This window comes from Dromiciops gliroides, chromosome 6 (assembly GCF_019393635.1).
Source record: "Dromiciops gliroides isolate mDroGli1 chromosome 6, mDroGli1.pri, whole genome shotgun sequence".
Taxonomy (NCBI): domain Eukaryota; kingdom Metazoa; phylum Chordata; class Mammalia; order Microbiotheria; family Microbiotheriidae; genus Dromiciops; species Dromiciops gliroides.
In genome coordinates this window covers 39,298,142-39,322,201 of record NC_057866.1, presented here as the reverse complement: position 1 = coordinate 39,322,201, position 24,060 = coordinate 39,298,142, and the positions used below count along the sequence as shown (strand labels likewise).

The window sequence follows — 24,060 nt, the reverse complement described above, 5'->3', positions numbered from 1 at the left end:
AAAACATGACCTCAAAAACCCTGATATGACTATATTCTGACCCAGAGGCATTCATTCTAGGTGAAGATTAGAACTTTGCATAATAAGATTACACAGCAAGTGAATGATATCAAGGGAGTATCCATATGCACCCGCCTGGTTTTCTATAGTTAGCCTGTGCTCTGCAATATGCAGTGTAGAGGCAAAAAAGCTTGGTCTTTCTGGCTGAAATAAAATAGATTCACATAAATTAGTTGGCCATTTCCAGATTCCTAAATCCCCTATTACAACTTTTATTGACAGCTCCTGTGAGGATAGCACAAATGTTATTCTCTTTTTTATTCTATGCTTCTATAACCATCATGCTCTGTAATTGAAATGTACATAGATTATGTCTAGAAATTAACATCTTGTTTGCTGTAATCTTGGATTACAATTGACTGTGTACATAATAAAATTAGGAAATCAATGGATGGATTTATCATCTCCCAGGAACTAGTGGCATTGTTTAAAAGGTGGTTTAACATTCTGTGCCAACATTTTAAATGTGGTAGTCACAGTGAGAAGTCAATAAAAATGTAGATAAGTAAAAGAATATAACAAGCATGTGTAAGATATGTGAATGTAATAAAAATCATGTAGTTCCTCATAATTTGGAAACTTAAAAAAATTAATGCTTCATGCCATTCTAATTTTGTCGATTAATAAAAGCATATTTAAGTGGATCAATTCTGTATTAGTGGGAAAATGATTTGCATTATTTAAGGTGGTAGATATACTTCCAGTTCCTGATCTTTTCAATCTATGCATTTTTTAAATTATTGAACAAATTCAGATTGAGCATATTTTCTATTTTGTAATTCTTAACTAGCTATTTTAAAGCATATCAGTGAATTAATAAAATCCTGTACTTAGAAATAATGTACAAGACATTTTACAGTTCAGTTTCTGAAACCCTAGACAAATCTATGGAATTTCAATAGAAATTTTTTCTATGCAATACCCATCTTTAAAAGAGTATAAAATGTAGGCAGCAAACAAAAAAAAGAAGAAAAGAAATCGAAGGGGGAAAGATTTTATTGCTAGATTTTAAAAAGAGATTTTGTAATTTACTGAAGAATAGATTTCTTTTAAATGGTAAGTTCTGTTCCAACATATCTAAATGTGATTCCATCATAAAAAAATGATTATGGATAACATTTTATAACAAAACATTTCTTGGATAAAGTGAGAAGTACCTTATGTAATCATCCTATCATGATGATGATGTAACTTTTTAAAAAACAATGGAGTCAGGTGGCAATCATAATAATTTTACATTTTAAAAAATGAATCACTAATAGGAGAAGAAACATGTCCGTTATGGCAATAGCCAAGCTATAAAAAACACTATTTATTTCTAACAAAACATGTGAATAGAGATTTCTTTATCGGTCATGATTAGAAAATTGCTATAAGGAGGACTAAGATATGTAAAAAAATTCTACTAATTTTGTCATGCCATTTGGATTTTTTGACTCAATGCATCAAATGGTTATAAGAATGGATCTATAAGACTTCCCTTCCTTCAACCAAGACTGTACAAAATCCACTGAATGAATGTATAACCCCAGTCTCCAAACTGCACACACTGAAAATTATTTATAAATATTGCTTGTTCTCTAAAAATAACACACATTGTTCTTATTAAACTGCCTTCCTCACAACAGTTCTGTAAAGTACGTCGTCTAAGTATTATTACTCCATTTTATACATAAGACACACATCTGTCCTCAGTTACACATACAAGTAAAGTGGAACGAGGTCTTGAATCTAGGGTTTCTGCCTCCAAATCCAATGTGCCCTTCACCAACAGCTTAGACTCAACTCCAAGCTATTCGAGGGTGGAGGCTCTCCCAATTGTCATCTTTGTGCAACGATCCCTAGGACAGAGCTTGGCATGTAGGAGATATTTTATAACTGTTTGATAATTTATAATTGGTTTGTCTTAAATATTTCTGGAGTAGTGAAATATTTTTCAGAAAATGAAATAGCTTAAATGTAATAAAGCACTTAATTCCAAAAAAATAACAAATTGCACACAGAAATTTAATATTTAAATCTCAACACTTAATTTTTAACTCTGAATTTCACTGATGCATTTTGTTTTTAACGCCACCATTATTTCCCACGCTGTATAACCAAGCTATCTGAATCTTTCCTAGTAACAAAGAAGAAACAATCAAACAAGCCTGATGGACACATTGATGGCACGTGGCACACCTGGAATCCCAACTATTCCAACTAAAGATTCGATTCAATTCAATTCATTCATCCAGTAAAAGAACCAAAGAAAGACCTCTGGAAGTTTGGGTCATCCCTTTGTACAAGATTAATGGAAAGATAGGACCAAAGTCTACACAAGAAGAGCAATGTTTGGAAGGCTTGTAATCAGCCTCTCCCAACCCCCACCCTCAGTGGAAGATCACAGATTGCCTTGTTTAGTTATCAAAGTAATCCACTCTTCTATAGTCTCATACACCTCTGCTGGTATTAATAACAACCTTTGCTCAGCACTTAGACAGCATTTTGTTTTGTACTCCCTCCAAACACACTGCTACCACCCAGGGGCAGGCCTTTATCACCTGATGCCTGGACTAATGCCATAGTCTTCTCTCAGGTCTTGAAACCCCATTTTCCCCCACATGAATCCATCCTTCCCTAAGCTGCCAGAGTGATGTTCCTAAATTACAGATTTGACCAAATTGTCATTCCCTGCTCAATAAGATACAGTGGCTCCCTATTACCTCCAGGATCAAATAGAAATCCTCCACTGAGCATCTAAAGCCCTTCACAACCTTTCTCCTACCTGCCTTCCCAATCTTCTCACAACTTCCTCCTCTCTCCAAGAAGCTGTCTAGTTCTACTGACCCTCTTACTGTTCTTGGAGCCTAATGCTGCATCTCTTGGGACTCTATTTCCACGGGCTGCCTTCCAAGACTGGAATGCTCTTCATCTTAGTCTCTGGCTCCTGGCTATCTCTGGGACTCCATTCAAACCCCCACCTTTCAGTTCCCTCCCCTCCTCCTCCTGCTGCTATCTCCTACCAGAGAAGATACAATGATCACGTATGTATAACTTGTATGGGGGGCAGCTAGGTGGCGCAGTGGATAGAACACTGGCCCTGGATTCAGGAGTACCTGAGTTCAAATCCAGCCTCAGACACTTGACACTTACTAGCTGTGTGACCCTGGGCAAGTCACTTAACCCCCATTGCCCTGCAAAAAACAAAAAACAAACAAACAAACAAATAACTTGTATGGACAACTTTTTACATGCTCCTCAAAAGGAGGTGCCCTCCACCCTGTGTAGACCCTTCCTGTGAGGTCAGCTCCTCCCAGGACCTCCACTTTAAGAAAAGGAGCCAGCCAGCCGTGTCTTCATTTTACTTCAGGCTCCACTCTTGACTGTAGATTTCCTCCAACCCTAGAATCCATTTATGTGTTGTCTTACTGTCTTTCTTTCTTTCAGTTTGTATTTGTATTCCCAGCACTTCACCACATACATGGGAAGTGCTTAAAGAGATGCATGTTCATTTCTTTTGACTTGTTTTCCCCCATTGGGAAAACAGTAAATCCTTGAGGGCAGGGACCCCCCCCTTAACCCCCTCCCCCCACTAGAAAAGGGGCGAGTAGTTAGTAAATGCTCTATTTTACACTTAACATGAAGTGCTGTATATGGTGGTTTATGCTTGTTTCTTGTCTCCCCCCTCACACCCTTGGGGGCAGAGAGCTACATTTTAACTAATCCTTTGTAGCTTCCTGTGGTTACAGTTACATACATAGGTACTTTAAAGAATTTCATAACCTGGCCCCAAGCTCTCTTTCCAGCCTCATTATGCATTATCAGTCTACAACTAAAAATAATGAATCCTTAATCTCAAGGAGCTTCTATGCTTACAGGGGAGACCAAAAGTACATACATGAATAAAAACAGCACATACATAATGTGAATAAATAGAAACATATACAAATGAGTTAACTACGAGGTATGGGCAGGGAAAGACTAGCAGTTGAAGGGCGTCAGGAAAGGCCTAATGGAAAAGATGGTGCCTGAGCAGCCTGCCTTCATTCTTTGAGCCAGCAAAACTGATCTCTCCTCCGTTTCTCACACAGATCCCATTTTTCATCTCTGTGCCTTTGCGGTGGCCAACTCCCTGTGGAACTCCATTCTCACCTCCACCTCATAAAATCCTCATCTCCCTTCGAAACGGGGCTGAAGCACCATCGTCTACCCAGAAGCCTTTCCTGATCTCCCCAGTTCCCTATCTCCCTGACTTGTATTTGACGACCTTGAATGTGTCTTGCACTGTTATATACAGTAGAAATGTTATCTCCTGGAGGGCAAGGAATGCTTCATTCTTGTCTTTGTGTCTTTAGCACGCAGCACATTAGCACTTAAGAAATGGCTGGAGAATATTGCTGGTTGATGACATCACTGTCAAATCATGTAGATTTGGTCATAGCATTACCCTTTGAAAGAAAAACAATAATAATACTGGTTTTGGCAGAGAACGGGTAAGAAAGCGTTACCAACATTTATCCAGTGCTTTACTTATAACAACCCATGAGAGATACAGTATATATTTCACAGATTTAGACCCATTTCAAATATATACAAACTAAAGTTCAAAGAGCAAAAACAACTTATCTTCACTGTCAGAAAAGGGATTCAAAACCAAGTCTTTTAAGTCTAGTACTCTTTTGTTTATACTCAAACAGTTTAAAATATTCTAAAATTGAGATACAGCACATATTGTTATAAACACTGCTACTAGGATTTAAATGATGTAACAAATCATAAAAACCCTCAGTCTTCTAATGTATTAAAAATGTAAGCCTTTTGACTTCATGTAGTTCAGCTTATTCTGATAACACTGAGAATTTGTTTGCTTTTGCAATATTATTGCAGATTTGCTTTTATCATATGAACCAAACTGAAGAAGCAGCAGGGGGGATGATGGATAGAACACACTGGACTAGGTATCAGCATACCTGGGTTATGATTCCAGCTCAGGTACTTCCAAGATGTGTGACAATGGGCAAGCAATGTCTCTCTGCTTCAGTGTCCTTATGGGAAAAAATGGAGATAAAAATAAGTGCACTACCTATCTCACAGTAGGATTTTGGGAAGGTGCTTTCCAAAACTTAGAATATTATATACATGTGAATTAGTATTATTCTATGCTACTGAGAAGTAATTTGGCCAAGTGGATAAAGGATCCAGGAAGCCCCTAGTCTGAGTCCTGTAGCAGACACATAATGGCCCTGTGACAAGGAGCAACCCTCAATGCTCTAGGCAACTCTGTAAAATTCTAACTTGCAGAGAAGGAATGTTCTGCATTGGCAAAGACAGCTTCCTCATCAGGGAGTTAGTTTCTTGACTTAAGACAGTGAAATCACAGGACTGGTCTCTATCCCTTTCTATATAAATATTAGAATTACACATAACAAACCAGCCTTTGAAAAGCAATGTTAACTAAAAAATAAGGGAAAGAAAAAGAACTGTCTAGTCATGAGTAGAATTTTGTTTCATAGTGTGTAAAATAATCCAATGACATATACATGTGTGTATGTATATGTGTGTAATATATATGTATATATACAAACATGCATATATGCACATATCCCTATATACATACACACACATATATATAAATTTTTTTAAAGTTTTAACAAAGCTAATTGAACTTCTATAAATAAGAGGGAAATTGAAGTAGGGAGTCACTATGGAAAAGCAAATGATTATGATACCTATCTCACAAATAATGAAGAAAGCTGAAAACCCTTGTGATTTCATCTTCATTCTTAATTTACTTCTTTTGCTTCATGAGAAAATGATCATCCAATCATAACTGCCACTCATTCAAAAAAAAATTACAAATAACGCTTCTGAGGATTTCATGTCAGATTCGTAGCCTCAGTAAATTCAGGAGAACTAATATAGGTTCAATGTATTATTCAACAGAGAAGCATCTTAAAATGAGTTTTAAGGCAGGTATGAATCTACATTATTTGACAATTTCCAGCTTCCATCTGGATGAAGACAGGCCCATAATAATTGTGCAAAAATGCTGTACAATTTCTTTGGATAGTCTATGAGGTCCTTTCCAACTATAAACCTGTGACAAAATATTAATTATAGGTTATAAATAGTAAAATGAAAGAATTTCAAGTTTTTTAAAAAATCACCCAAATATTATTTTAACGTTATAAAGTAAGAGGGTTTTCTAATTCCTTCCCATTATTTCCTCTATTAACAAATCCTTTAATGAAATAAATTATTCAAGCATTAACCATAGAAAAATTATAAACCATTTAAAAAACTGAACAATTCAATTTTAGGACCTATAATTTGAGAATTACGAAGAAGTGAACATAAGATATATTTATATTAATAAATGCCAATATTTGTACTACCACTTTATTTTTCCTTCTCCCCTCTATCACAAACATTATTCAAATATATACAATAATATTTAGGATTTCAAATCATGGAAGAGTTGCTTTTTCACAATTATTGCTTTACAATAATTACCTTAAGTGATCTTACAACTAATTTTAAATATGATACAAGAACAAAATTTAAATTAGTAAGGCCATTTCATTATTTCCTAGTGTTTAAAATTTCTATATATTTTTTTTTACTTCTTATGGTTACAAGTATTAAAAAAAAAACTTTCTAAACATCAATAGATGAGTGCAATGATATTCAGTCTAAGTTAATCCCCAGACATCCAAATCCATGAATAAAAATTCATCAGTTTTAAATACACTGAGCCTATTAAGCAAGAACAAAAGCATATGCACAAAAGAGCTTTTAATATATTTCAAAGCCCACAAGAGCCATGGTCTCATTAAAATTATAAATTACACAAACATGGAATGAAGATTCAAACTGCAGTGCAGCTAAGCAGATTACAGAAAACCCCGCGTTCCATATGATAACACACCATGGCCCTCCCAGATGGGGGCTTGGAACAAAAAGGCCATCACCACAGCTAGGGAAAACCTCCTTGTGATCTCTGGTTTCTGTTCAGCAGATGACAGCCAAATAATATGTTGATTATTCTGTTTGTGCTGCTAAGCTTGTAAGATGGAATAAAAGCGATATGATCTATTGTGAACCCGATGCTAATGTGTTGCTCCACTCATAAATAATATACTGAATTTATTTTGAAACTATCTTTTATCTGATTTTCAGTTTTTAAATGCATGAACTAAAATAAAAGCCAGCATAAAATATTGTTATTTAATTTGATGTTTTAAGTCAAAAGTGCTGCTGACATAATAATAGGTGAGGAAATCCAAGTACTTAGTAAAAAGTCACACACAATCACCTCTTTCAATTTTTGCATAGTGGTGAAACATCAAAATCACCTGAAATGAGGAAATAATTCAGATGATAAAGCTTAAATATTAAAAATAAATGTATACAGTGACAATGTAAATCATATATGCTACTAAGACTGACAATAAACAAAATGCCAAAACAAAACCACTTTTATACATTGCAAAGGAAACAAGATTACTATACTGTAAGAATGTTATGATGTTTACTAAGTTTGGAAATATAAAAATGAGTGTTATTAATACATATGGTTTACATGCAAATGGATGGGCATGCTGAAAAGTAAAAAACAACCTTAAAATAAATTTTAAAGCTAGTAAAATTGTCAAATATTCATATTCTTTTATTAACAGTTTTATAAACTTATTTAGGAAGATTGGGTTTGGGTTTATTTTCATTTTTCATTTGTAGATTTCATTTATTTTAGGAAATTTTCATGAAAAGTAAAATAAAGCTGCTTCAATGAACTTTGCCTGGTAGAAACACTGAATTAGAAACACTGAACAGATGAATACTTGAAAAGATTTTATGTTTCCTAAATCTAGGTCTTTTTAGTCTAATGCTGATAAAAATATTACCTGAATGGTTATTTTAGAAAGTCATCTTTGACCAACTTTTTCCTCTATGGAAGGCAGGATGGATTGGTAACCAGTGAAGGGATGAAGGTAAGAGTGAATCATAATGCACCACAATTTTCACAGTATCAAAAGGCTATGTATGTCTAAGGAATCATCAACATTTTCCCCCAAGAACTTATTGACAAATCTCTTTTCTAAAGTACGGCATTTGAAAGACAACATGGAAGGGTGTTGGCCTCAGAGTCCTAGAGATGGGTCTGAATTATACCTTGGCACTACATGTGATCATAATCAAGGTACCAAACATCTCAGAACCTCAGTTTTCTCAACTACAAAATGGAATGTGACACATACATGAGTATGGAAGGAAAACACTTGCAGATCTTAAAGCCCAACATCAACATGAGTAGTTATTACTTGAGGAAATTTACTCAGAAGACTTCTTTGAGTCAGCTTTCAGATAGTCGAAAAAAGAATGAGGAATGGCTGAATATGATGCTGAAAGTTGTTTTTTTTAAAGGAAAAACTATAGCAATTGCTTTTATACTATCTATAGCTCTCCTAACACTTTTTGTGCCTGTTATGGTGCAAATCATATTTTTCTTTAAATTAATATTTATTTGTACATTTCCTTTCATTCTTCTTCAGAATACATTTTTATACACATACACATATATACACACTTAATCAAAATAGGGGCTAGAAAAAGAAAAATTTGTTCTTTGTGGTAAACATTTCTTAAATTGGATGAAGTTTTCTGATAGTTGGTATAATGATACCTTGTGGTCTTATGCTTTCTTAGCTGTTTATATGCTAAAGTTGTTATATACTTACAATAATGGTTTTATACAACCAAGAGATACTAAAAGGAACTTGGAGGAAAAGTATCACATTTGAAAGAAATTGATATTAACTCATCATAAAATCCAGATGAACTCTATTATCCACTTCAAATACAATGAATCTAGGTAATAAAATCTTTACTTTAAAAAAATCCAGGTTCACAGCTGTAATTCCAGTCATACCAAGGAAGGTGAGTAAGGTAGTGGATCTCTGGGGCTCAGGAGTCCTGAGCTTTTGTTGTTGTAGTCATTGTGCTGCTGTTGAGTCATGTCCAACTCTCCACAACCATATTTGGGGTTTTCTTGGAAAAGATACTGTAGTAGTTTGCCATTTCCTTCTCCAGCTCTTGTTACAGATGAAGAAACTAAGGCAAACAGAGTGAAGTGATTTGCCCAGGGTCACACAGCTAGTCAGTTCCTCATTCCAAGCCCAACACTCTATCTACTATGCCAAGTGAGCTAAACCTATTAGATACCCCACACAAAGTTCAGCATCAATATGGTGAGCCCTAGGAAGGTCAACAGGGCTAACCAAGGTAGGGCAAACTGGCCCAAGTTGGAAGGACAGCTGTGCCTATAAAAGTTGGTAAGTAGACTCTGTATTTTCAGGCTGAGTGAGATAGAGAGACCAAAGTCTTAACGAAAAACAAAACAAAACAAACCTCTAACTAAAGGTTGAAAAAATTTTAGAAGAGAATATTTTCTTTACAACTGAAAAATATTTATTTGTCACTTTTTTAAAAAATCACTTTATTAAAGCTTACAGACTTTTTTCCCCAGGAAAATTCTAACCAATTTGCCTGATTTATTAAATTAAAAAAACAAATAAACAGAAAGGGAAAAAAATCTCTATGATGTTTATGTTGGCTCAAGAATGATATCTACTTCCTTTTACAACATTGGTTGTGAACAATTACCAAAATATTTTTTTTTAATTCACGTTATGGATTGTATAGGAAATTATACAACAAATGTATTTTATCTTATTCAATCACAAAATTGCTAAAATTAAATTTGGTGAACTATTAGCCTATCAATTTAAGATATAATTCAGAATGCTTTAAGTTTCTATTCCAATTTGTCTTCGGTGCCAATAGTTAACAGTTAAATTTACATTTCTAATTTCTATTCCCAGATCGTTTAATGACAGGTAAGCTATTAAAAGAACTGGCATCTGGTAATGTGAATAAAAGCTAATATTTATTTCATAAAGTCAGATATTTTGTCTTCTAAAAGTAGGGCCACATCAGTATATTCAATTAATTTATGGATAGAGATATTGCAACAATTCACTTATTCAGAAGTCAGACTAATGGTTATGACAAAGCTCAAGGTAATGACTCCAAAGTAGAAGTAAAGCAATTCTCCTTCCTCACATAGTGTAAAATAAGACAGCAGGTTATGTAGTAACAGGACACAATAACAGCAAAAACAAATGTCATCTAATAATAAGTAACAGGAAAGAATTCTATAAAGGAAGACAGAAAAACTACAGAAGTGGAATATCATGTGACTACATGATATTTGGTAGAAGAGAAAATAGTTCTAAACATCTCAATAAACTAATAAAAGTGCATCATCAATAACTACTGCCACTGAGTAACTACTACTGGTAGCCTTGAATGATCCAAAATATATTAAATTATGTTCAGTACACTCTTTTATCAAAGAACTAATACCAAAATACATTTTAGAAAGAGTCCAATCAAAAAGCATTAACTGACAGGTCTGCCAGGTAAAAAATTAAGATTCAGTGTAAAAAATTCATACTACCTTATTTCTCAATGATTCCAAATTAATGAGATGTTAACAATAACTCACATGACATTAGTACATACTGGTTTCATATCAGTAAGCTAAACAACACCATTTTGAAGTTATAGCCCTTATGCTGGAAATAGTTACAAAAACGAGATTACTTAACATATGACTGGGACCTTCATTTAACTGTGACAAACTCTTAAATAGGTGAACTGTATAATAGGAAACATAATCATTCTGGAGGACTTTAACCATGCTAAAATATCTTCAAAAGCAGATTAGATTAGACTGATGGCCTAAGTAACTCTTGACTGCAATTGTACATATCAGGCTTTCCAAAAATACTTGTTGGTTATATATTACTTTACTTCTAGAGTTAAGACCGAATATTAAAGAAAAGAATAAAAAGATAACATTCACAGAAAAAAGTTAAATTATTCACATCCTATTAAATATAAATAACAAGATCATAAAATTGGAAAAGCCTTTAAAAGTACATCATCCATGAAAGATTATAACCAAACCATCAAAGGACACATTCATCTACCCCTAATCTTTTTGTTTTGTTTTGTTTTGTTTTTGCAGGGCAATGAGGGTTAAGTGACTTGTCCGCGGTCACACAGCTAGTAAGTGTCTGAGGCTGGATTTGAACTCAGGTCCTCCTGAATCCAAGGCCAGTGCTTTATCCACTGCGCCACCTAGCTGCCCTGTCATCTACCCCTAATCTTAAAAGATTTAAGAAAAAGAAAGTTATATTCACTTTCTTTGTACTCTTTTCCAGTATTCAACAATTGTTATGATCGGAATTTATATTTATTAACAATTCTCTAATACAGAAGCTTAAACATATTTCAAATGTCATTAAAAACAGATACAGACTAATTAGGATGTATATTTTAACAGAATAGTAATTCTTATATTAAAAAAGAGAAAATACAGGAACTTTTCTCCAAAAATTATGAGCACATCTTTTCATTAATGTAGAAAGATCCCGTGTCCTTTTGTTCAAAACCAGTTTTATTTTATTATATGTTTAAAATTTTCAAAGTGTTTGGTATTGAATGAATTTTCATAATTTCTGAATTAAAGAAACAAAGTAGCAGGTCCTGTTCCCTAAAATGCCAATTCAGAATAATCTTGCCAAACCATCCCTATACCTATGAAGAAAAGAGCAAATATTTTTTTAAAAAAGAAAGAAAAAAGGAACTGAAATCCAGCCAGACTTTTGCTTATTTAATTTAATTTTATTTCTTTTATTTTAAAAAATCAACATAATAAAGTTACTTTCAGATAATTTAGTAATGCAAAATTGCTTTCGCATTAGTATTTCTGAACAGTTAGTTATGAGTTTTCACATAGGCCAAATTGTATTCACATGGCATTTTGCTGCTCAAAATGGGTGGAAATACACTTTTAAAAGGAGCGGCTTTATACATTTTAAGTGATTTTAGGACGTGGGAAAACAATGTAAGAGTGTGGCAGGTCAGCAACAGACACTACAGTTGTTCTCCAACCCATACTCACTTTATGTAAATACAGTTCATTGCACACAGTAGACAGCATGATAGCCAAATTATAGGGTGGACATATAAAACAAGCCCCATTTAAAGTCATACTGCATTAAATGCAACACAGGATGTCTCATTCAAAATAGGTCCCATTAAAGTAGAAATTCATTACTGTGAGTCCTTTTGAAAATGTCTACCCTAGATATACACAAAGCAGAAGGGCCTGAAACTATTATAGAAGAGTAAATACCAAATGTGTATATATATTCAGAAAAATGTTAACACAGGAAACCTAAGACAAACACTGAAGCTTTCAATGCACATATTCTATTTGGGGACATTTTTAATAAAACTGACTATGAAATCTGAAGGTTAGAGTTCTCTATTGCATGGGCATCACCACCACCACCACCACCAAAATCTTTATGCCAACATATTAACAGCAGCAGTGGAGCATCCTAATGATCACAGAATAGCACCTATTTTCTACTGATCTTTTTTATGATTGGGGCTAAGGACCACACAAATTTGTCCAGCTGGCTAGTTGTTTTTCTGTCCATAAAATGCCACTTTGCACTTCAGGAAATGCCTCAACGTCCAGTAGGGTGCAGTATTATAGCATCCACAAAACCCACAGGGAACATGGCACCAATTAACAAGGGAAGAAGCATATGATTCTACATATGGGAAAGGAAAAAGTGCTCTTACCTTCCTACCCCTAAAGGCAGCTCTATAAGACATTCAGTTCTTATGGTGCTATCTCCAGAAAACCACATGCTAAAGCTTTCTCAAAACACAGGTGGGCAATCCATAATTTCAGGGAATCTAAAACGGAAACAAAATTATAATAAAATTAATTATGCAGTAAATCAGATAGTTTTGCCTGGAGAGCAGAAACAATCCATAATATTGCTGATAAAGTACAAAAAACATTGATATGCATTCCCCCTGCCCCTTTCATTGCTTGTCAGGGCAGCATGAAAGAATTTTGTGTTGATAGCACCCTAGAAATAGGTATGAACAAATAAAAATATAAGTAACCATGCAGGAAAAGGGACTTCCTGATGGAACTGAAAGAACTGTCAATGGAGTAATGTCTCCAGGATACCACCACAGAGTTACAGCTGCCAGAAGTGTAAATAAGATTACAAATTTTAGATAAGAGATGACATATGGGACAAACTGTAGATAAAAACAAATCTATATTAAAAATACTACATCTGTGAAGTTATTTTCCCAAATAGAGAACAATCTGAAAATAGCTGTTACATTTAAAAATAACGTTCCTTCTTGAAAAGACCAGTTATCAACAAGCAAAAATCACTGCTCTGCTTTACTGAACACTTATAGTAGATTAAAGTCTGATATGATGATAAGGTAGTGGTAGTTGTTAGTTAGTAGTAATAATAATAATTGGTGTTCCCAAAAGAGATTCCATACCTAGTGGAGGTTCAAATGTCAATTAAACACCTTAGTAGCAAATGTGTTATTTTGGATAAATTGCCTAATAAATTTACCACTATGTGGTAATTTCAATAAGCCAAAGTTTATTCATCAATGAAATAGGAATCTGTCCTATTCTACTCCCAGCATTATAATGAGGACCAAATGAGATAATAGATGTGAAAATGTTTTTAAAATTGCAAAGTACTATAAAAATATAAAATAATGACTATTATCATTATTAACGAAATGTCATTGCCACCATAATGGTAAATTACTTATTAATATATTCATTATACTTATGGCCACATGGTCATCTCACTTTGTAATGCTACTAATTATCACTAGAATGATAAATATGGTTATGATAGACTGATCTGTTTGTGAGACCCTATAGTTTATAAAGGGCTTCCATAACTGAATTTCACAACAATCCAGTGAGAATACTGAGCAGATATTGTGGTTTTCATTTTATGGAGAAAGAAATTTCATTTGAGAAAAGTGATTTGCCCAAAATAATGTCTAGTACATGGTAGAATCAGCCCTTGAACATCAGTGTTTTACAAACTCTTTGGGAAAAAAAAAAATCATATAGTTATGTAACTTATTAAAGAGCATGGGCCAATACAAAGCTCCTTTATTACCTGAAAGAAGACAAATAACTTATTTTCTATGATAGAGGCAACAGGTTGCCCAGTGGTTAGTGTGCTGAGCTTGGAGTCAGGTAGACCTGAGTTCAATTCTGCTCTCAGATATTTGCTGGTTGCGGGACCTTTGACAAGTGACTTAACCTGTCTACTTCAGATTCCTCATCTGTAAAGCTCTTAGCACAATGCCTGGCACACAACAGACACTATATAAAAGGTGGCAGTTGTTGCTATTAACAGAAATTTTTAACCTTGGGTTTGTGACCTTGTTTTTAAGAAGTATTTTGATGACATTATCTTATTATAGCTGATTTCCTTTGTAAAAAAAAAAAAGTCTTTTATGCATTTTAAAATATTGTTATTAGAAGAGGTATGCTGGCTTCCTGAGATTGTCCAAGGAGTCTGTATCGCACCAAAAAGTTAAGAACTCTGGACCTGTAAGATGGTGTACGGTTGTTGTCCTTCCTTGAACACCACCAAAACAATATCACTATGTTGCGGGGGCGTGTGTGTGTTGGGGGATGTCAATGCACAGCGTGTCCAACTGTGGCTCCTCAGACCACCACAAGCTTGGAAGGCTATACCACAGGTCAGGCACAAATAGTCCATATGAACATTTGAAGTTGAGATGTCTCTAAATCTGCACATCTCCTTTGAGCTACTGCAGTTCTGCTTTACTTACAAAATACTGTGTCTGCTTTAATGTGGGCACACCATGCTGGTAAGTCCTGTCATCGTTTCCCATGTCTCACAATCAATAGTAAAGTTCTTTAGAGAGCCCTCGAGAATGTCCTTGTATCACCTTGTCTAACCTCCATGTGAGCACCTGCTTTCTGTAAGTTCTCTAGAACATGGTCTTTGGCATTTGAACAACACAGCCAGCTCATCAGAGTTGCCCTTGTCTGCAGTAGAATTTGAATGCTTGGAAGTTTAGCTTGAGAAAGGACCTCAGGGTGTGGTCCCTTATCTTGCCAAGTGAATTTATTATTTACTCATAAAGAGAAGTAAGCTTTACATAACTGACACTTGTAATTTCATGTACCATACTCATATTCTGTTTTATAGCACAGGAAATGTTCATTTTATTGGGGGGGGGTGTTATTCAATTTTTTTTTTTTTTAGAGAGAGCTATCTCCTTGTCTCTTCCTTTTTAAACTTCCTTTTTCTTCTGCGCATATGGCAAAGTACTTCAACCACCCTATTTCTTGTATGTCTGGTTTTGTATCTTGAATCCGTCACCTATCCTATCTTGTGAGGCTATCGTACTTTCTGATCAGTCCTCTGGAGGCCTGGTTGTCATTGCACTGATCTTTTGAGGTGGTTTTTCTTTTCAACATTTTAGTTACTGTACAATGTTGGTAGACAGTCCAGGTTTCATAGGCATACAACAATGAGGTCAGCACAATAGCTCTGTAGCCATTCAGGTTGGTAAGCAGTCACTTACTGCTTCTTTCCTATACTTTCCTTTGGAGACTCTGAACACTGGCATCATCCTCGTCATCTATGTGGACTTCCCGGGAACGTATACTGCTAAGTAAGTGAATTCACCCCCTGGCATTCGAAATTTCTCCATTTGTTGTAACTGATGGTTCCACATATAGATGGCATAGTGCTGGCTGGTGGTGAACCTCTGTTAGGCCCAAATCAGCACAAGCAGCAGAGAACTGATCCGAACGTTTTGCATCTCAGCCTTAGAGGCTGCACTGAGTGCACAATCATCTGCAAATAAAAAGTCATGCGCCAACTCTCGCTCGCTCCCCTTTGGTCTGACTTGTAGTTTTTTCAAGTTAAATACTTTACTATCAGTATGGTAGCTGACCTGGATGCAGTTTTCATCCTTGTTGATGGCTACCAACAGCACTGCTAGAACATGATAGAAAGCATGGACGGGAGCTCACAGCTCTGCTTCGTTCCACTGGAGACAGGAAAGTTGGCAATCATTGTCCAACCATCATGGAACTGGTTGCCCAGATAATATCTATGGACAAGATACAGTCTTGCAGCACTTAGCACAGGGCCTAGCATACAATAGGCATTTAAAAATGTTTAGTGATTATTGATTGATGATACTGTACAAAAGCCATCTTAGTCACCTTAAAGTAGTATGATGAAGACATGGTATTATTATTATATTTTAAAATGCCCCCCGAAGGCCAACCCAAGCACCATTAAATAACTTCCTAGGTTTATAACCTCATTGTTTTCCTCGACAGATGTTGCTGTTTCTGCCTGTATGACACTTCTTTTTTTTTTTTTTTTTGGTGAGGCAATTGGGGTTAAGTGACTTGCCCAGGGTCACACAGCTATGACAGCAGAGGTGATGAAGGTACAAAATGACATATTTTTAGAAATGGTTTTGCTTAACTATGATTGTTTGCTATAAGAATTGTATTCTGTCTGTCTGTCTGTCTGTCTCTCAACTTAGGGAGAAGATAAGGGGGTAAGGTAAGAGGGAGAATTAGCAAGCATTGCAAAAAAAAAAAAAAAAAGACAAGAAAGAAGGATCAAAGAAGTATTTTTTCCATATGCCCAGAAGAGAAATGAAGTGCAGAAAGACAATCAAGATAGCTTTCTTCTGAAAAAAAAAAAAAACAAAAAACAAAAAACGACAAAACTGAACCTAAAAAACACCCACTAAAATGAGCATTTCCTATGCTGTAGAACAGAACAAGAATATGGTACGTGTGAAATTGGAAATGTCCGTTATGTAAAGCTTACTTCACTTTTTGAATAATGGTAACTTCAATAAGTAATTTTCAAAGCTGTTCTACTTATCTCTAATCCCTCCTGGCTTTCTTTCTGATTGCTTCTCAATTTTTGTTTGTTTGGAAGAGCCTATACCCAGACCCCTCTGTCCCCACTCCCAACTGAAGAACAAGAAACAAGAACAAGAAGAAAACAAGAACAACAAGAACAATAAGAAGGAGAAGGGTAAAACACTTCTAACAAATACATGTAATCAAGCAAAACAAATTCCCACATGGGTCAAGTTCAAAAAGGTATGTTACATATTCTGTATTTTAAGTTCTTCATCTCTATCAGGAAGTAGATAATATATCATTGGTACTCTCAAATTGTGCTTGGTCATTTCATGGTTAGGCCAAACCAATATAAAAGAAATAAGAATACTATCTGAATTAATTTACTAATTCAGTGTCATAGTATTCAAACTACCAAAAGATTATTTCATAAAACTAGGAAAATAAAATTTATCTGGTAGAACAAAAGGTAAAAAATCTAAAGGGAACTCATGAAAATAATGGAATGGAATGGGAACTAGCAGTACCAGATCTCAAACTACACTACAAAGCAGTAATCATCAAAGTAGTTTGGTACTGGTTAAGAAATAAAGAGGTTAATCAGCAGAACAAATTAGGTACAGAAAATGAAGAAACAAATGAACATAGCAGGCTAGTGTTTGATAAACCCAGAGAATTCAGATATTGGAATAGCAACTCACTATCTGAGAAAAGCTGCTGGGAAAACTGGAAAACAATCTAGTAGAAACTAGGTAACCCAACATCTCATACCATATAACAGGATATGCCCCAAATGGATACATGACATAAACAAAGGATGACATCATAAATAACTTGGAAGAGGATGGAAGAAAGTACTCTTTACATATATGGATGGAGGAAGAGTTCATTACCAAACAAATGAAGGAGAGAATCACAGAAGAAAAACTGGACAATCTGATTAAATATAAAAGTAAAGTTTTTTCTACAAACAAAACCCAATGCAGCTAAAATGAAAAGAAAAAGACAAAATTGGGGAAAAAGATTTCGTGCAGCAAGTTTTTATATACACATAAACACACACTCATTTCAAAGATACAAAAGTGATTCACATTTATAAAAAAAGCCATTCCTCAATTGATAAATGGTCAAAGGAAATATATAATCAGTTCTTAAGGAAAGAAATCCAAGTTATCAATAGACCTGTTAAGTAAATGTGCCCAATCAAAAACAGAGAAATGCAAATTAAAGCACTCTGAAGTCCCACCTCCCACTCCTCAGATTGGTAAAGATAACCAAAAAGATGACCAAAAAGTTTTATTTACACACACACATATATGAATTAAACTGTGCATGCCCTTTGATCCAGCATTAGCACTACTAGTCCTATACCCCAGAGTTCAAAGAAAGTTTAAAGGACTCATATTACAAAAATATTTAGAGAAGCTTTTTTTTTTTTGTGGTGGCAAAGAACTGGAAACAAAGGGGGTGGGGGCATCAAATGGCTGAATAAATTGTTGTATATGAATATTTGTTGTTATATAGTTGTTTCAGTCATGTCTGATTCTTTATGATCCCATTTGGCTAAGATACTGGAGTATTTTACACTGTCCTTGGAGTTTTCTTGGCAAGGATACTGGAGTGGTTTAACATTTCCTTCTTCAGCTCATTTTACAGATGAGGAAACTGAGGCAAACATGGTTAAATGATTTTCCCAGGGTCACATAGCTAGTAAATGTCTGTGGCCAAATTTGAACTCAAGTCATCTTGACTTCAGTCCTGGTGCTCTATCTACATGAATGTAATGGAATACTATAACGCTTTATGAAATGATGAACAAGATAATTTCAGAGAAACCTGGGAAGATTTGTTTAAACTGATGAAATGTGAAATAAACAGAACCAGGAGAACAATTTATTTAATAACAAAAACATTGTAATGACAAGTTTGAAAGACTTAAGAACTCTGATCAATGTAATGATCATCAACGATTCCTTAGGAACTCTGATGAATCTTGCAACCCACCTCTTGACAAAGGTGATATACTCAGTGCAGACTGAGACATATTCTGCAGACACGGTTACTGAGGAGACTTTTAAAAGATTATCCATAACTGTTACAATGGCTTTTCCCCCCTTTTCTCTCAATGGGGAATGCAGGGTTGGGTGAGGGAAAGAGTTGAAGGGAACAGAAAGTAAGAGTTTTGTTAACTGAAAATAAAATTTTTCATATTATTTTCTTGCTTTTTTTTTTTTTTGTGGGGCAATGAGGGTTAAGTGACTTGCCCAGGGTCACACAGCTAGTAAGTGTCAAGTGTCTGAGGCCGGATTTGAACTCATGTCCTCTTGAATCCAGGGCTGGTGCTTTATCCACCTGTGCCACCTAGCTGCCCCCTGAAAATAAAATTTTTAAAAATCATGATTGGTTACCACATTGATCAGAATTCAGAAGTCTTTCAAAGTTGTTTTTCTTGTGCTTGCTTCAGCAACACATCTACAAGGTTATTTTTCTTTATATTGTTATTATAATTTTTATATTTCTATAATTATCTATAATTTTATAATTTAATTATATGAATTTATATAATTTTTATAAACTGTTTCTAGGTTCTGATCACTTCATTATGCATTACTTCATATAAGTCTAGTCAGGTTCCTCTGAAACCATCCCTTTATAATTTCTTATGCCACATTAATATTTTATCATATTTATATACCAAAATTTGTTCTGCCATTCTTTAACTGATAAATTCCCTTAGTTTCCCTTTCTTTATGATTATAAAAAGAGCTGTTTTAAATATTTTTCAACATATGGGTTATTTTCTCTTAGTGCATACAAGCCAAGTAATGGTATAATTGGGTTGAAATAGAAACACAGTTTAGTAACTTGGGGGCACGGTTCTAAATTCAAGGACAGTTTTGAAAATAACATCATTTCATTTTTTTAAGAGAAAGCTATATATAACAGATTTCAGTTTTTCCAAATGATCTTCTTTCATCTTTATATATAAAAATGTTCTTTTTATAGTCATCAAATTTAGAATTTTTAAACAATAATATTTAAACAATGAAAAAGGAGAGTGTCTCATTCTTTGAATTTGTATCTGAAGCATCTAGCACAGCTCTTGGCACATAACAGTATATGCTTTATGAATTCTTACTGATTGATCTAGCCCAGTAACTTCACTTCTATCAATGAGGAAACTAAGGCCCAAAGAAGTAAAGAAATTGGCTGTAAGATCAAACAAAAGCAGAGTGAAGAGTAATGGTCATATCTAAACTTTTGAATTTGCTTAATAGGGTAGTTTGTAAGGCTTTTTATGTCTCCTTATAGTAACTGATTTCTATCAGTTAAACTTCCTGAAGAAATGTTAATAGTAGATATTAATGCATTTTTAGATCCATTTTCCAGAAGCAAAAAATTGAAATTTACCCAATTTCATACTATATTTTGGGGAATTTTCTTTCAAATTTGATATTGGGTTTTATCTTCAACAAATCAGTGGTCTGATTGCAAAAATAACTGGAATCATGTAATTAACCAGCTAGTGTCCTGTTACAATAAAGTATTTTGTTTTCTACATGTTATTGGGTGCTCATCATATCCACAACCTCCCAAATCTCTTCTTAAGGAAAAGCTGATTCTTGACACTTTGGCATGATATAGTACATAAGCCCTTGATTTTCCTTTTTTCTTACTTTTAAACAATACTTTTTTAATACATTTTTTTACTCTCCTCCCTTCTAGCTACCTTTGTATTGATGTCATTGAGTATTAAAAATGTTGATTTTATTTGTTTATTCATATTTAGAAGTTCACTAAATAGACTGCAATTATCTTCATGTTCATCTTTTTGTAAAAGCTCATCCATGGATGAGCACTGAAGGACAGATGACCAAGTATCCCATGCAGTAATGTTTCTTTGTTGCTTTCTCATCCAAAGAGGCAAAGACTCCCGAAATGAACAATACACAACGTTTATATAGGTTTTGAGCAGTGAAGAACTGGTTAGGGGGTTCAGGTCAAGGTCCCTGTTGCTGGGGCTTGAAGCAGACATGTTGCAATAACCTTTGGACCCAGTTTCAGAGTTAAGGGTTTCTGCATAACAGTATGGAAGGAAGGATGTAAACTGTCTTTCAGAATAAGTTACGATGGCATGTCCTATTTGGGGTTTCCTGCATTGCGAGCACTAATGGGAGAGTACAACAAATATATGTAAACAAAATGGAGTGATCCTCAAAATGGCATAGCTACAGATCCACAGAGGGAAGGTATCTCAGTGATGTGAGAGGAGGGGGAAAGGAAGAGTTCTTACTGAATATTCTTAGTTGTGTCCGTGCTCAGCTGAGAGGAAAGACAATAGTAAGAGAAAAGTGGCTGTGGAGAGTGTGCTGGTGAATCAACTGAAGAGGAGTAGAATGTTTGATTTGCTACAATAAAGCCCCATTTTAGATAAAATAACATTGGGGGGTGTTGGTGTCATGTCAGCGTGCTTTCATCATTTCCTCCAGCTCCTTTCAGCAGCACATAAATAGTCACTGGGTCAGTTGATATTTGTTAAGTGCCTACTTTAATATGTCGGGCACTGTGCTAAGCACTGGAGATACAAAAAGAGGCAAAGGACCATCTCTCTCTGCCCTGTAGCTCACAAGCCAATGGGGGAAACAACAAGGGAGCAAATATTTACAAGTGAGCTCTAACTAGGACATAGTTAACCAAGGGAAAGCACTAGAACTAGGAATGTTTGGAAGAGGCTTTGAGCAGTGTGGGCTAACAATGACAAATCTGGCAACACTCAAAGGTCATGTAAACTTATTTAAATGCCCACAGACCTGGGGGTGTGGAACATTTCTCAGGTGAAAAGGGATTGCCTGTGGGAAAAGTTTAAGAGGCCCTGATACCGTAGATGGGATTTTAGTTGGGACATAAAGGAGAGAGGGATGTTCGTAGGCGGAGTTGAAGAAGAAAAACATACTAGACCTGAGGGCAGCCAGAGAAAACTTCTGGAGTAGAACCATCTTATTCATGAAACTACAAGGACACCAGGGTCGATGAATCAAAATGCTTGTGCTGGGGACAAGGCACAAAAAGACATGAAGGGTAAGAGGGGGCTGGTTATAAAGTACCTTGAATGGCAAATAGAGCATTTTGTATTTGCTCCTGGAGGCAATAGGGAGTCCACTGGAACGCATTCAGTGGGGAGTAATGGCTGCATGAGGATGGATTGGAATGGGAGAGACTTAAGGTATCTGACTCACCAGTAGGCTATTTGGATAATCCAGGTGTGAGATGATAAGGGCTTGCTCCATTGTAGTGGCAATGTCAGATATAAAAAATGAGGTAAATTTGAGAGATGTGGCAAAGGTGAAATGATAGTATTTGGTAATAGATTGAATATGGGGGAAAGTAGGATATAGAGAAGAGCAGCTGGATGGTACAGTGGATAGAGCACCAAGCTTGGAGTCAGGAAGATGTGAGTTCAAATTCAGCCTCAGACATTTCTGTGTGACCCTGGGCAAGTCACTTAAGCCCCTACTTGCCCGAGTTCCTTATCTGTAAAACGGGGGCACATAAGAGAAGGAATGGCAAATGACTCCAGTATTTTTGCCAAGAAAACCCAATGGGCAAAAGCCCATGGAGCCATGTAGAGTCAGACACTAGGGAATGACTGAGCAAAAATAAGGAGACAGCGAGGAGTTGAGGACGACAACTAGGTTGTGAGTCTGAGAACGGTATTGCCCTCTAAAGTAACAGGGAAGGTAGGAGGTAGGAAGGGTTCAGGAGGAAAAACGAGTTCTGTTTGGGACTTCTGAGTTTAAGACGTCTACAGGACATCCAGTTCAAACTATCTAAAAGGCAATTAGAAATGAGAGGTCAGAGGTCATTAGAGAGCTAGGGCAGGATCAGTGGATCCTCAGATCTCAGAGGAGCATCAGTATAAAGTTGTCAGATCCTTGGGAGCCAATGAAATCAACAAATGAAGTGGTTTAGAGAAGGGCTTCTTAAGTTTTTTCCACTCAGGACCCCTTTTCACCCATGAAATTTTTATGTGACCCTGGGTATACAGGTATTTTAAATAGGTATGCATAACCTTTTACTGTTGCCAAGTTTTTCATGACCCCCACATTCAGTTACATGACCCCATATGGGGCCGTAACACACAGTTTAAGAACCTTTGGTTTAGAGGAAGAAGAAGGCCCAGGACAGAGCTCTGGGGGATACCTATACACCTATACAGGACATGATGTAGATGAGTATCCAGCAAAGGAGACAAACACAAATAGATGGGTGGGATAGACAGGAAAAGAATCAGTGGTGTCCCCAAAACCTAGAGAGGCTGGAGACAGGTCAAGGAGCAAGAGAATCGGGAAGAAGCCACTGGAGTCGGCAATAAAGCAGTAGAAGATGCAGACGCTGGGAGTAACCCGGGACCGGAGTTTGGCAACACGTGATGGGTGAAAGGACGAGGGGGCGAGGGGTTTGAAGATAGAGGGTGGTATAGAGTTGGATTCATTCACAAGCAATAGAGAAGATGTAACAAATACAATGCTGACAAATCTGGATTTGATTCTCAGTGGAAGAGAGGTTGCTTAGCGAAGGTGATTAAGAGAGGATCTCAGAGGAGCAATAGAGAACAAAAAGTATTCTGGCTCCCTAACAAGAGCAAGTAATTCGGGTGTATCCGAGAAAAGTGTAACCAGTACTAAGGGTACAAAGAGTAGTGAGGGTAACAGGATCATTAGAAGGGAGATAGATTTCACTGAAGACTAGAAGACCGAAGATGTGAGAAAGGAAGATGAAAGAAAGTTTATTAATATTGGAGCATGAATTTGTGGTGTGAGAAAATTATTAATAACAGGGGTTTGGGGACTTCCAGGGGCCCCCCCTGCTGAGAGAGCCTGGCTGACCTTTCTTAAGGTCAGCTCAGAGGCAGGAAGTTACCTCACTCAAAACCACACGTAACTTGAAAGCCTTGTTCCCACCAGAAGATCTGAACTCTGACCTCGGCACAGTCTACTCATAGACCACCCTCAAATCCAATGAAGCAATGGATTTGGGTGATCCTGGCCAATTAGCTTGGAGTGGTGTGTAGGGACTGCCTCTCTTCAGGCCCCACAGGTAGCTTCTGCTCTGACAGGGACAGGATCTTCCTCTTTTTGGTCTGAGACTCAGAG

General features: G+C 35.9%; 1 protein-coding gene across 9 annotated transcripts in view; it reads right to left on the bottom strand.

The window, feature by feature from the left end:
* IMMP1L (inner mitochondrial membrane peptidase subunit 1) overlaps positions 1 to 24,060 on the bottom strand; it is a 100,575-nt gene that overhangs the window by 54,626 nt on the left and 21,889 nt on the right. For 5 of the 9 annotated variants that reach the window (XM_043969896.1, XM_043969901.1, XM_043969897.1 and 2 more), the window contains 2 exons: positions 12,766 to 12,882; positions 5,013 to 5,087 (listed from right to left, as the gene is read on the bottom strand). Coding sequence is in view for 3 of the 9 variants with exons in the window: in XM_043969902.1 (XP_043825837.1) it covers positions 12,766 to 12,798 (33 nt within the window). In the remaining 6 variants the exon portion in view is untranslated. The remainder of the gene's footprint in view (positions 1 to 5,012; positions 5,088 to 12,765; positions 12,883 to 24,060) is intronic. The other 4 variants (XM_043969902.1, XM_043969899.1, XM_043969904.1 and 1 more) reach the window with 1 other exon arrangement.